The sequence below is a fragment of the Carex rostrata genome, chromosome 26, assembly GCF_964058835.1.
Source record: "Carex rostrata chromosome 26, lpCarRost1.2, whole genome shotgun sequence".
Classification (NCBI taxonomy): Eukaryota; Viridiplantae; Streptophyta; class Magnoliopsida; order Poales; family Cyperaceae; genus Carex; species Carex rostrata.
The window spans coordinates 4,303,413-4,321,429 of NC_135943.1; the positions used below are offsets into that span (position 1 = coordinate 4,303,413).

General features: G+C 31.7%; 1 protein-coding gene and 1 long non-coding RNA gene across 2 annotated transcripts; one reads left to right on the forward strand and one right to left on the reverse strand.

Moving 5' to 3' along the window:
• The first annotated feature begins 7,886 nt into the window (after positions 1-7,886).
• On the forward strand, positions 7,887-12,669 carry LOC144544466 (uncharacterized). The gene is made up of 3 exons (XM_078292976.1): positions 7,887-8,029; positions 11,158-11,287; positions 11,946-12,669. The coding sequence occupies exons 1-3, from the start codon at positions 7,897-7,899 to the stop codon at positions 12,604-12,606; spliced, it is 924 nt and encodes a 307-aa protein (XP_078149102.1). The 5' UTR covers positions 7,887-7,896; the 3' UTR covers positions 12,607-12,669.
• A 2,706-nt stretch (positions 12,670-15,375) lies between these two features.
• Positions 15,376-16,274, reverse strand: LOC144544467 (uncharacterized). Its single transcript, XR_013508229.1, has 3 exons — positions 16,238-16,274; positions 16,008-16,064; positions 15,376-15,782 (listed from the first exon to the last, which is right to left on the reverse strand). It is a non-coding gene; the product is annotated as an uncharacterized LOC144544467 (long non-coding RNA).
• Positions 16,275-18,017: the final 1,743 nt, after the last annotated feature.

Below are 18,017 nucleotides of genomic sequence, written 5' to 3' on the forward strand. Positions count from 1 at the left end.
AAGAGGCTATCCAGTTGATTACGTACTATTGACTTTGGATCAATAATTTGAATTGAATTAGAAAGAATGTACAGGAACGGGAATTATCTTTAAATTGAACGAAAACAATTTTAGATTTGTTGGTTTTTTTTTACTGAACAATAAGCTATTTGTTTTAAGAAATACATGCGGCCAAGGATATCAGGAACCCATTTGTTCATTGTAATATGAAATATGCTATACTTAAATCATATGCCTTGCATTTGTGAAGGTTATGAAATTTGATACAATTCTGAAGTTGTAATAAGAACAATTTTTTGAATTAAAGCATCTTTTTAATTTGATACAGTTCCTCTTCCATCAAACATCTCATTTTTCTATATACATGTGTGTTTTGGATCAACAGATGCATTGCCTCGGTAGTCTCAAGAAAATTATGTAATTATTTATTTCTCTTCTCAATAGGTAATGTTACGGTTCTTCCAGTCATTGAGTAAATTCCTAAAATCAGAATATTTTTCTTGCCATTGGCTCATTGTTCTCTTGGAGAAGAGAATCATTTTTCACAGGAAGAAACGAGAGAGGGAGAAAGGGAGAGAGAGGGGGGGAGAGAGTACATTGTTTGAAGGGCAATGTTGTCATTTTAATTGATTATTAATATTAGCTTTAATTTTTAACTAATTAAAGTAAGAAATGGGGATATTAATAATCTGAGGGAAGATGGAGAAATAACTAATTTTGAAGTTTTGATGAGAAAATATCTAATTGAACATCAAGTTATGATGGGTATATATCTAAATTTCTCTACAATAAATTGAGTTTCGGTCAAAACCTTTGACCTAAATCTCTGAAACCCATACTTTAGTATTTCTTGGTGATATATATATAAACACAAGCACTACTTTAAATTAAATTAACTTTTCATTCAAAATGACAATGTCAATGTAACTATTGAATGAAAAGTTAATTTAATTTAATTGAATATAATAAACTCTTTGCTAAATAATTATCTATACTCTGGTATCAATCGGTACCAGCAAATAATTATCTATCCTCTATTACTAGAAAATTAGCTTATAATAATTTCTTAATCTCAATAAAACAAGCACCTCCGGTGTACGATTAATGGATTTCTCAGATTCCTAAATATATGTATAAAATCACAACTTAAAGTTGTTTATGTTGAAATTCAATTGCCCTTGAGATGTGTTCTGTGTGACTCGTGTATGATTGAAGCATCGCTTCACTTGTTTTTCCTGTACCCTTATACTAAACGGGTATGGGATAATATGCTGGTTGTATTACTGTTGGGGGCAGGGGTACAAATAAAGTTTGGTGAGAGGTTCGATCGTTTAATTATTCAAGGGTAGGATGTAAGCATGATATAGATAGATGTAAGGTACTAATTTTCGTTTATTTATTCTACTGGTCATTTTCAAAGAGAGAAAAAAGAAATTCAAATTCCCATAGACATAGACTTGGAGAATTCAATGAGTAAGATATAGTCACATTTGTATTTTCTATGATTAATAGCAGTGTTCTAAATAGCACATTATAGCGACGCAATAACGGCGCTATAACGTTTTTAGACCTTGAACGCTAAGTTATGAGATAAAATTACGCTATTTCAGCTACGAGCGCTATAGTGGTAATAGCAGTCCGCTATCTATGCTATTTGTGCTATGCTACATAAGCTTTTATATAAAGGCCCGACTGAAAAATTAATTTTAAAGATAAATATTTGTAAGATCCATATTTATTTTGCTTTTAAATAGAAAAAAGATAGATCGTTTATTCCATAATGCTTAGTTTTTTTTTATACATAAGAAAAATAGTTTTTACCACAGTGTTTAGGTCATTTTGAATAAAAAAAGATAGATAGTTTATGATAAAATTAGAGATATTTTGAAAGCAATTTGAACTTTGTACTAGTTTAAGATTAATATTCTAATTCGTTAATCAATTTTGTGATACATATTACTCTATGAGACTTTAGATAGCGTTGGTAATTAGTAGAAATATAAAATATAATTTTTAAACAAAAAACGTTATGTAAGATAGCTTTCGTTATAGCTACGTTATTCGCTATAGCTTTTTTTTAGCCTTTCCACTATGACGCGATAATCGCTATTTAAAACTTTGATTAAAAGATACAATATGTATAATATGAGTATGGCTAAATTGCTACCGGTAGCACTTCGACCTAAGTTCTTACGGGGTCATATCTTAGTATTTGATGTTCAAACAACAAATCCAAACCGTTAGATGTTCAATCTATATTAAAAATGTGCTTAGAGACCAAATTTTACTATTTATTAAGATGGTTTGAAAATCGCTGTTTTTATTAAAATTATGCACCATTAAAAAACAGCGATTTCAAACCATCTTAATAAATAGTGAAAAAAAAATCCAAAAAATGTAAAATTTGGTCTCCAAGCACATTTTAATATAGATTGAACATCTAACGGTTTGAATTTGTTGATTGAACATCAAATACTAAGATATGACCCCATAAGCACTTAGGTCGAAGTGCTACCGGTAGTAATTTAGCTATACTCGATATAATATAGCTACTATTAGATATCTTTATTTTGTACTAAGTCTACATTAAGGCAGATCCAATCAAATCAATTGACCCTTATTTAATTTTAAATAATATTAAGGCTGTAGTATTCATCAAGGTTGTTAGCCAAATTGCACCATTTCACAATCAAAGCTAGGCCAGAGTTTTCATACATTCAATAATATTAAAGACATACAAATATGCAATTACTTTATAGTTTATAGGAAGCTCTTGTCTTAAATACACTTAAAAAGAGGTGCAAAATTTTCTATAGTAACAAACCATGAATGTATAATAGAATAGAAAAATTGTATATTTTTTAATTAAAAATATATGTTGAAGATATGTACATGTTATTAAGTAGTGAAAACTATAGATTAACTAGAGCAGTAATTAATTAATATATTTCTTAAACCTAACTATATGACTTAGAAGGTGCAAGTCTTACTAGTATCATGCTGACTTAAATAAGACGCAATAATAAGATATATATATAAAAGGAATATAACTAAGACTTCTCTAGAGTAGTTAAATTATTCAATGGAGCCTGATAATAGTATCTCAAATAAAATTCCCGAGCACATCCCCCAAGTAGTTTAACATAAAAAACTTTCAATGTTATCTAACTTTCATTTTCAGTGCTAATATTCAAATATTTAAAGCTCTATTTATAACATTTTACAATGATACTTGTTAGCATTTAAACCTCTATCTTCAAGCATTAAAATTCTAAATCTATATAGTTTTAACTCCTAACTACTTTTGTCTTCAAGTCAAAAACGGAAAAATTCCTTTCACCCAGTTTTTATTTTTATTTTTCTCTGATCATTCTCATTCATTTTCCTGACGATCCGTGATGAATTTTGCGAATATAAAAATACGAACGTTTTTTATCTGATTTTCTCTTTCAAATGAGATCCATGAAGAATAAATTTCGAGTTATATTTGTGTCGTATTTTTTTTACCACTTTAAATCTCTGTGATTTTCATTTTTTTTTTTGCTTCAAAATAATTTAAACCTCTGTTTACAAGCCTTCAAATCTTTCGTATAAACCTCATGTACAAGCGTATAAACTTCATTAATAACACTTTAAATCTTTAGAATAAAGCATATAAACCTCATGTACAAATAATTTAAACCTCAACAATAACACTGTATTGACAAAACTCATGTACAAAACATATAAACCTCATGTATAAAGCATTAGAAATTTTAATAGTTATAGATTGAGATTTAAAAACTTGAAAATTTAAAGTGCTCATGAGTTTTACTTTAAAAAATCAAACAAATGAATTCAAAATTACTCAAAAGTATTTTTTTATGGATCTTATTTGAAAGATAAAATCGAATAAAAAACATTTGTAAAATTCATCACGAAACATCGGAAAAATAAATTAGAATTATTAGAGAAAAAATAAAAGAGAGTAGGTGAACATAATCTTTCTTTTTTAGCTTGAAGACAAAAGTAGTTAAAAGTTAAAACTATTTAGAAATACTTTTATATAGAGGTTTAAATGCTTGCGAGTAACACTTTAAAATGTTATAAACATAGCTTTAAATGTTTGGATATTAGTGTTGGAAATGAAAGTTAGATAATATTGAAATATTTTTTCAGTTAAACTATTAGGAGACGCGTTCAGATATGATGGCTCAGGGACCAGAACATTTCTCTTATTCAATTTTCATAGAAGTCAATGTATTGAATCTATCATTTGATTTTGATTGCTCAAGTGCTGGTATTGGTTTTAATTGCTCTAGTTTATTGCAAATTCTCTCTCTTGCCTTTCTCGATCCGATTTATTACCTAATTATTGCCTGTGACACAACTCAAAACGGATTCTATTTATGAGAAAAAATTATTAGTAATTAATTTTGACCTTCATGTCATATAACTAAGAATAAATAGAGATAATTTGTTCTTTTATAATATTTTTTCTTTACTGAGCTCAGGTAACTAAAAATTAAACAGTAGGTATATTAAAAGATTGCATTAGAATAATTAATATATACAAATTGCAATATTTTTATTAAGTTTTTATATGAATTTAGAAAATCTCAATAAAATAGTATAATAATCCGATGAAGTAAAGATGAATCATTTAATAAAAACTTGATGTTATAGAGCAATTTTCTCACTAAAAGTTGGTTATATTTTTATCATACATGTTTATTTGTTAATGTCACACCCCGAGCCGGACACGCGAAGCGACATAATGATACCCTCACATCCATATGTTGTCTTATCAACCTACGTTGCTACAAAAACAAATAGAAACAATATGAAGTCAGCTATAAATTAATCTGAGTAACTAGTTATTAATATCGCGCTTCTCTATAATTAACTTAATAATTATAAATAACATTTTTAATATAACTGGATTAATCCACATAAATATATCAAATTACATATCCATATTTAACCGGCGATAACAATTGGGTCTAGAATCTCAATAAAAAAAACAAATCATTTTTAGTTGGAATTCCTAAAACATGAAATTATATATATTATCATAATCCGATTACTCCATTCAATATCTATTTAATCATACAATTTGAAAACACAGTTATAGAGGAATCCAGTTACCTAATAGCAATCAATACAGATCAATTCAGTTCGAGTTGCATCAATTATTCATTCATAATCACTCGCGACATAAGATCTGACTTCCAATCAAACATAAAATCGAATAATAATCAATATCAAAATATGTTATCAAATATTTCTTCGAATTTTCTATTTTTATTTCTCTCACTTTGTTTTCTGTTTTGAATTGGTAAAGTGATTGATTGTTTATGTGTTCTTATGCTGTACAAGTTTGGACAACACTCTCATCAAAATTAGGTTTCAATCTATGAAAGCGGGAAGTAACCATACAACAAATATGGATATATCTTCTACTGAGCGTTTTTAGAGACAGAAGAGCGAATGCAGGGGTGATACGATCATGGTTCCAGAAATCGGCCGATTCCGAGTCAACTCGGAATCGGACAGCACCGGGCCGAGTTTTACCCGAGTCTCGCGCCTGTGCGAGTTTCTCAGGAAAACTCGGATGAACAGTGCTTGACTCGGCCGAGTTTTCCGATTTTCCGGTCGAGTCAAGCCGAGTTACACCGAGTTTTGGCCGAGTTGAGCCGAGTTAAGACGATTCAAAGCAAAAGGTTTCGATTCTCACTAACCTGGACTGTGCTGTGCTGCTGTACCATTCGAGTTTCATGAGGGAGTCTCAATCGGCGGAGAAATTTCAATTGGGGGTCTCAAATCTCAATCGGCGCAGGAAAAGAAGGAGATCGGCTGTGGAGATCGGCTGAAGAAAACAATCGAGCAAACAATTGTTGGAGAAGTTTGAATTTCAATCGGCTGAGGAGATCGCTGAGGAGAAGACCATTCGAAATATTAGAAAGAATTGAGTCAGCGGAGGAGAACTGGAGAAGGAAACGAGAAGGGGAATAAAAATAAAATTTACAGTCGGCCCCTCCTCATTTTACTATTTTACTGGAGAAGGAAACGAGAACTGTTGACAACATTAATTTATTTTTTAATTTTACTTAAGCAAAATAAAATATTAATTGCTTATAAAATAAAATATGGAAATGTAAAAGTTAAAATTAAACATTTTATTTATTTTTGTGAATTTATTAAGCTTTATTTAATATTTTATGGAATAGTCTATTTAATTTCTAAATTAAATAAATATTAATTTTATAAGTAATAATACATTATAAATTTAATTGTTATCAATTCAAATTCAATTATTTTGAGTATTATAGTGGGTTATTTGACAATTTCAGTACAAAAGGTGCTTATGTCAAAAATACCCAAGTTACCGATCCGATTCTTCCGATTCCGGCCGATTCATCCGATTCTGACTCAGCAGTCAAAAATCCAATTCCGATTCCGATTCCGATTTCCGGAACCATGGATACGATGAAAAGACATCGATGCAATGGTTTGTGTGTACAGCGTGAGCTCTCTGAAAACAGAGAAATGAACGATCGAGTGTTCAAAGGGAAGTCTCTACAGCCGGGAAAGCTGGTAGATAGGATTGCAAGTGAGTTTCATCTTTGGAGGAAGTTCTATTAATTAATGCAATGGTTAGGTGATCTTAATTTACATCTTTGTTGTTTTGTGTTAGATGAGACATTATATAACTCATTCTAGCAAACCTCGAGTAGGGCGAGTGTGCATCCCCTAAGATATCTCATATTTTGCGTGACCTACGTGTCCGGTGCCTATTCAGGGATAGCGCAGGGGACCAATATTGTTTGAGCTTCGAGATTCGTGCAGAACGTCTTTGAACGGTTGGGATTTTCCAAAAAGTCACATATATATATACCGATCGAGGCAAATAATATTTTCCAAACGTCTTTGAACGGTTGGGATTCGTGCAGAACGTCTTTGAATTGCTATGTATGTTGACATGTAATTTTAAACACTGGACGATGTGATGTGATGTGCTGCACTTGCTGATGCAAAAATCCTGGCGGCTTCCATGAAATTAAAAAAATATATATATATTTCGGTAAGGAAAGCGAGAGAGAGTAAAAAGTTAAATTATTAGTGGGGCATGGGCTGCGCAACCTGTATGCCACGTTTCTGTTTTCTTGGGGTCAAGTTTTGCAATTTTACAATTTAATCCTTTTAATTTTTCAATATTGCAGATAGGTCCAAAATAATTTAAAAAATTATAGGAATTACTGGGTGTTACAGATAATAATTATTTAGATATGGAATAATATTACAACAAAATTATCTAGAGAAAATAAGCACAATAAAAGTTTACCTTCTCTACAGTTTAATTTGGAATTACAAATCTTAAATATTTTCTCAAACTTATTTGATCCAAGGTTCTAAATAGCGATTATAGCGCTATAACTTTTAAGGTTCAAAAAAGCTATAGCGCAATCATAACTAGCTATTTATAATTATTATAAAAAAAACGGTTAATATATAGCGTTATAATTTTTGAAGTCTAAAAAAACTATAGCACAACTATTGCATAGCTATAGCTAGCTATTTAGAACCATGATTTGATCTGACCAAATAAATAAATCGGATCCGATCCAATCATCCCTCATCTTCCGTCCCATATACATTTTTTTTTAATGAGAGGTGGATCACGTTTTATAATTATTGCTTATTAAAATTAATTAATTCTACGGATAAGTGATTTAGAATATTCTAGAGCTAGATAGGCACAGCACTTTGGTCTTCAGTCTAGCTTCACCAACCATTGCATGCCATATATTATATAGAGACCGAGGCAAATAATATTTGCATATATCCACCCTCGCTCTCTTCTCGTTTCCTTTCGAGTGATAGCGAGGGAGTGTGTGTTATTTGTGAAGAGAAAAGATGGGAAGAGCACCATGTTGTGAGAAGGTAGGTTTGAAGAAAGGAAGATGGACAAAAGAGGAGGATGAAATTTTAGCTAATTACATCCATGCCCATGGTGAAGGCTCATGGAGATCCTTACCGAAAAATGCTGGTATATATAAATTCTCTACTAGTTAGATATATTCAATTGCATTTAATTTTAGATTGGATATATTGCTAGCAATTTACATTTTGTTGGATTGAATATTTATTTTTGATAATTAGTATTAGAAGGGTTAAATTCACTTTTTTTATTTATATTTCAGATTTTAAACTTAAATGTTGAATTAAAATCATTGATTTTGCTTGATTTCAATAAAATGCATGTACGTAAAATTTTGTGATTTTTGGAGTTCATCTTCTATTAGATAAAATGGTAAAAATAAAAATAAACTAGTCTAGTTAACTATATATAATCAATTCATTTTAATACATTTATGTTTTACATCTTGATTTAGTATAAAATGACACCCAAAATCAAAATTTTGAACAAGATCATGACAGTTTGAATGTGACATTACGATTTCAAAATTTTGAAAATGAAAAAAATGAGTTTTTGACATCAAAAACTGATATTAAAACCCTCCTCTTTAACTAATTATTTATGGAAGCCTTCATTTCTGCTTCTCATTAGGAGAGAGTGCATTCCCATTGGATTGGGATGCATATATAACAGGTGTTTAAGCTAATGATAATTAATAGGGTAATTATAATATCCCCACCTATCCATCTCCCATTTCATCTCCCAACTAACTTTCTATTTTAACTATAACTATAACTACTATTTCTAACAACCTTTATTTCTTTCCTCTTTCTCCCTTTCTCTTCCACCTCTAATTTTCTCTTTCACCTCCATCTTCTTCTCCCACCTCCCTCTCTCACCTTCACCTCACCTCACCTCCGCCTCTATCTCCCTCTCCCACCTCCACATCCCACCTCCTCCTCCACCTCCATTTTTCCATTGATAAGCTCCACTCCCTCTCCCACCTCGAAATAATAAATACAATAAGCTCCCTCCCTCTTACACTTTCGTCTCGGTTTTTTTTCCTCTATGCCTGCTACTCCTACTCTAGCGAACGTTCTGCCGGCGATCATCCGTCACTCCATCCCAATCAAGCACGCCTCTGCCAGGAATGAATACTTCAATGTGTATGAATGAATACTTCAATGTGTTTGAATGAATACTAGAGCACGTCCCTACCGGGTCAGATCTGTCACTGTCGATCGTATCAAAATAATTTTGTATATGTATATGCAATTAATCTTTTTCATGTTTATGTTTCCCTTCCTCATGAAGTAGCGAGTTTTGCAAAGAACAAAGCTTTATTAATGGTGAATGAGGCCACTGCGTATTAAATAAATGACATAAAAACAAATTTTGAAAAAAAAAAATAGAGATATATGAATGAATATTTGATGTCTTAGAAATGAATACTTCAATGTGTATAAATTAATACTTAATATCTTATGTATGAATACTTGCGTGACAAGATATTAATACTTGTGCAACAGACAACTCGAAAGTATGTCATCATGGATCTCATTTGAAAGATAAAATTGTGTAGAAAACGTTTGTGGTTTTAGATTTGCAAAATTCTTCCCAGATCGTCAGAAATATTGGTTAGATTGAACGGAGAAAAAAAAATCCACCTCTAAAAACATGTAAAAAATGGATGAGTGATATGTCCAGTTTTTATATTTACACTTACACGATGAGGATTAATACTTTCTCGATAAGAGGTGAATACTTGTACAACGGACAACTCGAAAGTATGTCATCATGGATCTCATTTGAAAGATAAAATTGTATAGAAAACGTTCGTGGTTTTAGATTTGCAAAATTCCTCATAGATCATCAGAAATATTGGTTATATTGAACGGAGAAAAAAAACCATCTCTAAAAACGTGTAAAAGATGGATGAGTGATGTGTCCAGTTTCTATATTTGCACTTGCACGACGAGGATGAATACTTTCTCGATAAGGATGAATACTTGTACAACGGACAGCTCGAAAGTATATCATCATGGATCTCATTTTAAAGATAAAATTATGTCAAAAACATTCGTGGTTTTATATTTGCAAAATTCCTCACCGATCGTCAGAAATATTGATTAGATTTAACGAAGAAAAAAAATCTCACCTCTAAAAACGTGTCCAGTTTTTTTTTAAAAATACTTGATATATTAGGTATGAATACTTGATGTGTTATAGATGAATACTTGATGCATTATAGATGAATACTTGCACGCGCCAGTTGTAAAATCTTTCAAATATTATGTGGTCCCCAAATAGTAAGTGGCCCCACTAGGTAGTTAGTAGTTATTGAAGTAGTTAATGACTGGGGGATGAAATGGGGGATTGTTACGGGGGATAGCTAGATGCTCCCTAATTAATATAATAATAACAACTTCACAGTCGCCACACCCCAACTCTCTTCTCTTTCTTTTTTCATTCAACTCCACCACTTCTTGTAGTCTTCATTTTTGACACAAATTAATTTCTCGGTTCTACCTTCTCGAGCGGAGAGGAGAATGAGAGAGAGGGGAGGAACCGGAGCCGATCGTAGCCGGGAGTCTGATATCGTCGGAGCTCAGAGCATAGAGTTCTTATCTTCATAAGAACGCGACGGTGAGTAGATTCAGTCATCGTCGGAACATGGCGGTGGTCGAAAAAGCGGATTTGGTTGTGGAGCAAGATAGTATTAGGATGATCAACATCTCGATTGGAGCGCGACGGTAAGTAGATCCGGTCATTGTCGAAGGACGGCGGTGGTCGAAGAAGCAGATCCGGTCGTGGAGCGAGATGGCGATTAAAGTATTATGATGATCAACATCTCGGTTGGAGCGCGATGGTAAGTAGACCCGATTGCCGTCAGAGCGCGGCGGCAGTCGAAAAAGCAGATCCGATTGTAAAGCGAGATGAGAATTAGAATACTAAATTAGTTTTTATGAGAATAAAAAAGTAAATTTAGAAATTAGGTCATTTGATCCATTGTAATTACGTTTTTTTATCAATGAAATTGTTAGTTGGTATAAAATCACTAACCTTAAAAAAAAAATAATAACAAATTCAATAGTAGCTCTATGTTCATTAATTGATACATAAAAAGGATTTTATGTATGTACTCAAAGAAATGATAACATTTACTTTCTTTACAATGTACTATACTCCATGCATGCAATAGATAGGAGTTCACATTATTGTGTTTCATTTAATTAACATGTTTTTTTTATCTTTAGGTTTGCTGAGATGTGGCAAAAGCTGTAGGTTAAGATGGATTAATTATCTGAAAGCTGGTATCAAAAGAGGCAACTTCTCTAGAGAGGAAGAGGAGTTGATTATCAAGCTCCATGACAGTCTTGGAAATAGGTATATATATATCAGGAATAATGATATCCTTAATTAATTATCTATCTTTCTTCTTCTTCCTTTGTTTTTTTTTTTTTTTTTTCAAAGATTTAAATAGTGTTTATCGCGTCATAACGGAATAGGTAAAAAAACAGCGCTATGTTTAAATAGCGCAGAATAGCGCGCTATAGCTTTTATGGTCCAAAAACGCTATAGTGCCGCTATAGCGCGCTATGTAGAACCTTGTTTTTTTGCAAATAATAGATACATGAAAGTAACACAAAAATATAATCATATTGTTGCTTTCAAAGAAATGACTTGCTAGACATCCAAAAATTAAAAGGCCATGCAAAATTTGGGTTCTTTCAATAACTCATAGAGGAAGTGCTCAAATATTATATTGATTTAAGAGTTTTCACATAATTTACTCATATTTTATCAAGCTAGCTTTTAACAAACTTTAACAGAATGTCATTCAACGGCTTAATCATATAAAAAAAATATTTGAAAGGTTTAACGACAAATGCAATTATTTTTTTTCCTTCCTTTACTAAAAGCTCAAGTTTTATGTATTGGAGGTCAAATGCCAAAGGAGATAATATCATCATAATCAAAGTTCTGATTTTAAAGTAAGCAACTTGTAAATTAATATAATTGACCTCTTGTAAATGTTAATTAGATGGTCCCAAATTGCAAGCCAGCTTCCTGGAAGAACAGACAATGAAATCAAGAACCACTGGAACTCTCACCTCAGCAGAAGTGTACACAGCTACCTCCTACTCAACAAATGTAAAAATACGACGGCCGAGTCAGTGGAAGCGGAACCTCTTCTCGAGTGCTCAAACAAGAACAGTGATAAAAATAGTTCAAAAAATACTCAAACTACAAAGGAGACGAGGAAGAAAAATGTAGTTTGCAAAGCTCTAAATCCCCAAAATTCATCTAATCATTGTAACAATGAATCTTCAAGCATTAGTGATGAAACCATAAATGGGCCTAGTAGCCCAAGAATATTTGATATTATAGAATCTGAGCCCATAAAAGCCCATAGTGAATTTTCATTCACTGCGGATGAGTGTAACATGAGCAAGGATGAGATCATAAATGGGCCTAGTAGCCCGGACTTGAGTTCAATTTTCAATGATATAGACAATTTATTAAATAGGGAAATTATTGAAACACATGTAGAAAATGAGGATAAAAACATGCTAGATGATATAATGGATGGTTTGTTGGTTCAAAATGAGGTAGAAAAGGATGAAGAAGGCTGCTTAGAGGAGATGAGCTGTCTTGATTATTTGTGGGATTTGGATTTGTGGTCTAATTCCACATTTCCATGAGGTTTATGGAGGATGAATTAGTTTTAGATTGAAATGTGATTATTAGCTCTGCATGAATCATGAGCCAATTGTTGTACATGAATATATAAATTTAAGCTTTCATTGTTTTAATATTTGACCCATTAAAAGATGACTTTGTATGGGCCGGGTTTAAGTGAAGATATTATATATTAACACTGATCTTACTTAATTTTCGTAACAACTGAAGTCAAAGATCATCAATAAAAAGTGTATGCTCAGCCCAACATAAGTTACTTGGGCGTATATCAAATTTTGTATATAGTCCACACATTGTTCAAGATTGGTTACCGAAAAGAACAGTATGGTGAATTTACACACAAAAAAAAGTATGTGTGTGTATATATATGAGGAGGGATCTACTTACATATTTTTTTGGTGACACCGGATTACACTCTATATTTTTAAAATTCAAACAGTCGATTCAAACAGTTCAACACGATGGATATGTTAAAATATACTTGCACATCAAATTTTACATTTATTTTGAATTTTTTTACTATTTATTAAGATGGGTACAAAATTTCAATGGTCTGAATATAACAATTTTTTTAAATACTTAATAAATAGTAAAAAAATCGAAAAAATACAAAATTTAATTTGCAAACACATTTTAATATATCAATTATGTCACTACAAAAAGAAAACATTTCCAATCGGTTGAAAGTGCACTTTACCATATGTTTTTGAACCGATACATATCGGCCCTATAGGAAAGGTATGTATATATGCCATCGGTTGAAAACCGATGGCATTAGTACTTTTTCCATCGGTTGAACACTATTCAACCGATGATATATGTTGGTACTTTTCCCATGGTTTTGAGCACCTTTTTACCATCGGTTGATTCTGATTCAACCGTTGGTGTTTATATTTTATTATTTTTTTTAAATGTTTGCGGAATGTTGATTATAAATTAAAATATATTTGCTTGGCTTCTACTGTTAAATAGAATACTAACTACTGATAACCTCAACAGAAGGGGTTTTTCTCTTGTCAGTATATGCTATCTATGTTGGGCAGACGAAGAAACAACAACGCATCTTTTCAACCAATGTCCTTTTTCGAAGTTGTTATATGAGAAGGTATTCAATTGTAGTTTCCAACATTTTGGGTATCGGATGGTGAATGGTATCAATTTTGAAACTTTCTTATTGGACAAAACAAGGATGAAGCAACTCCGAGAACTACTTCTCATTACCATATTCATTCTATCACTAGTGGAGAACATACAATTAGTGTCGCCTTAAAAAACCGACACTAATACTTTAGTATCGGCTATTTACAAAAAACCGACACTAATAATATTAGTGTCGGCTAAATCGGCTAATAACTGAGAATTAGTGTCGGCTGTTTATAAACAGTCGACACTAATGTATTAGTGTCGGCTATTTATAAACATCCGACACTAATACTTAACAATTAGTGTCGGCTATTTATAAACAGCCGACACTAATACATTAGTGTCGCCTTTTTATAAACAGCCGACACTAATTCTCAGTTATTAGTGTCGGCTATTTATAAACAGCCGACATTAAAGCTAAAAAAATTTCATTTTAAGTCCCGCGCACCTCTTTCAAACGCACGCCTAGGGTTTAAAACATCTCCTTCACTTCGCTTCACGCTTCTCTCCGATCTGATCTTCTCAAACCGAGCCGCTTCTACGCGAATACCAGATCTTCTCAAACCGAGCATGCTTCAGTCCAAGGGGCGTAACTTTTGATCCGTCCGTCGGATCGGGCTGAAATTTTGACAGGAGCTCCGCAGCCCCAAATCCAAGCTAATTTTCTTTCCAGCCCGATCCGACCGTCGGATCAGCGATTTTTCGAATTTTCTTTACAATTTCAGTCCGATCTAACTTATATTCTTTATAATTTTAGAGTTTTTAGGGTCTTTTATGTATTTTTTATGTATTTTCTGTTTTAGGGTTTGTATTTAAAGAGATTTTATGTATTTTCTGTTTTAGGGTTTGCACAAACCATTTATAAGAATTATTTAGTGAGCAATTTGGATGATATTTTATTTAGTGAGTGTTATTTGTAAATTATGATGAATTATTTGATGTCTTTGTTTTATATATAGTTCAGCAAAAATATATGAGCATTCCAGAACAAAAATTTTCATTTTTAGAATTTCCTATGATTTATAGTGAATTTTTGAAATTTAAAAAAAAAAAAAAAAAAAAACATTAGTGTCGGCTATTTATTAAAAAGCCGACACTAATAAGTATTAGTGTCGGTTATTTAATTAATAGCCGACACTAAAAGTTAGTATTAGTGTCGGCCATTTAATAAATAGCCGACACTAATGGCTTACTTTTAGTGTCGGCCATTTAATAAATAGCCGACACTAATGGCTTACTTTTAGTGTCGGCTATTTACAAAGTATTAGTATCAGCCCGATTAGTGTCGTCTAATGTCCGACACTAATACCCATAAACATCCGACACTAATTCCGAGTTCTCCACTAGTGTATGGAGAGAAAGATGTGCAAGAATTTTTAGAGAGAAGACCAAAACGATCGATGAACTGATAGAAGAGGTGAAGACTCAGTGGAGCTTAACAAATGCATGACATTTATCTTGACAAGAAAAGAAGCATAGTACCCTCTGTTTTTTCCTATTCTCCTTTTTTTTTTTTTTTTTTTTCATCTGTAAATATATCATAGGGTTTTCTCTCTAAACCCTGAAACCATGTAACCAATTATGGTTAATAAAAATAGGAGCATGACTCCTATTCTTACTCAAAAAAAAATAAATTAAAATATATTCAAAACACCATTTCAATTAAAATAATTAAAAAGAAAAGACTAGATCCATTTCATTCTTAGCCAAATAAATATAATATATCACAAGAAAGAAACAAAAACATGCATTAATTATTAAACTATTTGTGTCACTAACCTATTCATCTAAAGCTTAAATAGTAAGCTGAAATTAAGCACTCTACACCCAAGAACAGATCTTGTACAAATCCAACCTACTACCAGATTCCAGATATATCTATCTACTTAGACAAACGATCGATCTATACGATCAAGCTCTCTCACCTTTGATCCTCCTAGGCTACTAGTGAGCAACCCTCTTGGCATGAATCACACAGAGATTTGTATCCTAGAACAACCTGACCAGGTACGCTTTAGTTGCCTTCCGGTTACTCCTATGCCAAAACAAGATTCAAGTAAGGATAATAGAAAAAATAGGTAGTTGCAAATATAGCACCTATTGCTCATATTGCTCATATAGCACTATTGTTATATAATTCCATGCAAAAATTGGCCTCTGATGTTGTTGCAAAGTTGTAAACAATATCAATAGAAAAAAAAAAAGGCATGATAAATGTTATAGTATGTCAAATACAAAATTATCAGTCTGTTGAACTAACTTTGTATGCATTTGTAAGCCCCACACCACCATCACCTTCAATCCATGGATTTACTCCCTGAAACAAAGTAAAGATGATCCATAGATATTTCTCTTATTTTATAAAAAAAAAAAAAAAAAGATGAGCAGATTTTTTTTTCAACATTTCATGGGCACAAATGAGATATTTGATGATTAATATTTTACAAGGGTATTTGCAACACTCTTTCAACAGTTAGAAACTTATTTTACCTCTGCATCCAATTAAGCACCAAAGTGAAAAGATACGTATCATTAAAAAGAACCTAACTCAAAGTATAGAAAAAAGAATCATGTTTTTATACAAATATAAAAAGTAAGGTTCTTTTAGAAATAAGTATACTACAAATATAAAAAGTAAGGTTTCTTTTAGAAAATGAAAAATTACTTGTCCAAATAAAGAATAAGTACATTGGTTCTAAGCTTCATGTCACATGCTCAACAAAACACAAGAATAAAGCTCGAAACAAAATTAAAAATAATTGTCAGACTTCTCCTGTGGGGTTTAAATACAAGACAAATAGAGCTTAGTAATATGATAATTAACTAAGATTGCTAAATGAAACTTCTTTAGTTAGAGAGAGTCTGAAACTCTCTTTTTTGCACTTTTTCATCAGACTAATTTAATAAAGAGGAGGGTTCAAATGCCTCCATGTTTTTGTGCCTCCATCTGTCTCCATCATTTTCAAAGTTCAAACAGTCGATTCGAATCGCTCAACCTAACCTCCATACTAAAATATGTTTGGAGACCAAATTTTATATTTTTAGGAATTTTTTTACTATTTTTTTAGATAGGTACAAAAATACTGTTTTTAGATGGTTCAGATTTACTGATTTTGTACCTATCTAAAAAAATAGTAAATATTTCTAAAAATATAAAATTTGGTCTCCAAACATATTTTAGTATGGAGGTTAGGTTGAGCGGTTCGGATCGACTGTTTGAACTTTGAAAATGATGGAGAGAGATGGAGGCACAAAAACATGGAGGCATTTGAACCCTCCTCTTTAATAAAACATATACATTTATAATTATCTTTAGATAGAAAAATAAAAAGCTGGGCAACAGCCTCTTAAACTTTTTAATTGACGAAAACATTATTCTAAATTAAAGCTATAATTCTCACCGAATTATTGTATTAGCCAGCTTAGGCTCGATCTTGACCACCACCACATTCACTGAAAGACAAATGCAAAATTCAAATCAAATCAAATCAAATTTAATAAATAACTTATATAAAATCCTATTGAAGGTGAATGAGAAGAAAATAATTACCAATGGAATCTTTAAGAGAAAGGAGAGTATTGCCACAGGTGTGCACTATCTCCTAATCAACGAATTGTTCATTTTGAGCCGCCATTGCTGACTAGAGAAGGTGGTGTTGTCGGATTTCCTTATTTCTCTTGGATTTAGAACCGAAATGCAGAATTTGCTACCGTTGAGGGGTTTTGTCTCAGGTGTTCCACTGAACAATTCTGGGTCAATAAATATAATTGAATTGATAAATGAGGAGGGTTCAAATGCCTCCATTTTTTGTGCCTTCACTATGCCTCTATTTTTTAAAACTTTAATAACTCAAAATTTAAAACTTAAAAGTCAAAATAAAACCGTTAGACGTGATCTATATTATTTTCTCTATGTGCTCATAAAAAATTATCATATTTCAATTTTTATTTTATGTGAATCAATAAGTTCAAAAATCAATGTCTAAAAATCACCCTCATTAGTGCATTTTTTACAACCTCTTGATGACAATCAAAATAAAATTGAAATGTAATAATTTTTTGCACGTGCATAAATAAAATGATGTAGATCATATCCAATGGTTTTATTTTGATTTTTAAATTTTAAATTTTGAATTATTAAAGTTAAAAAAATTGGAGGCATGGTGGAGACACAAAAAATGGAGGCATTTGAACCCTCCTCTAAATAAATTAACTAAATTATAAACTATGACAATACATTATACAGTTCAGAGCTTAAAATAGCTTTTTT

Coding starts and splice junctions, on each gene's coding strand:
- LOC144544466 (XM_078292976.1), top strand. CDS start 7,897: ATGGGAAGAGCACCATGTTGTGAGAAGGTAGGTTTGAAGAAAGGAAGA. Junction 8,030..11,157: donor ATCCTTACCGAAAAATGCTG/GTATATATAAAT, acceptor TTTTATCTTTAG/GTTTGCTGAGATGTGGCAAA. Junction 11,288..11,945: donor CATGACAGTCTTGGAAATAG/GTATATATATAT, acceptor AATGTTAATTAG/ATGGTCCCAAATTGCAAGCC.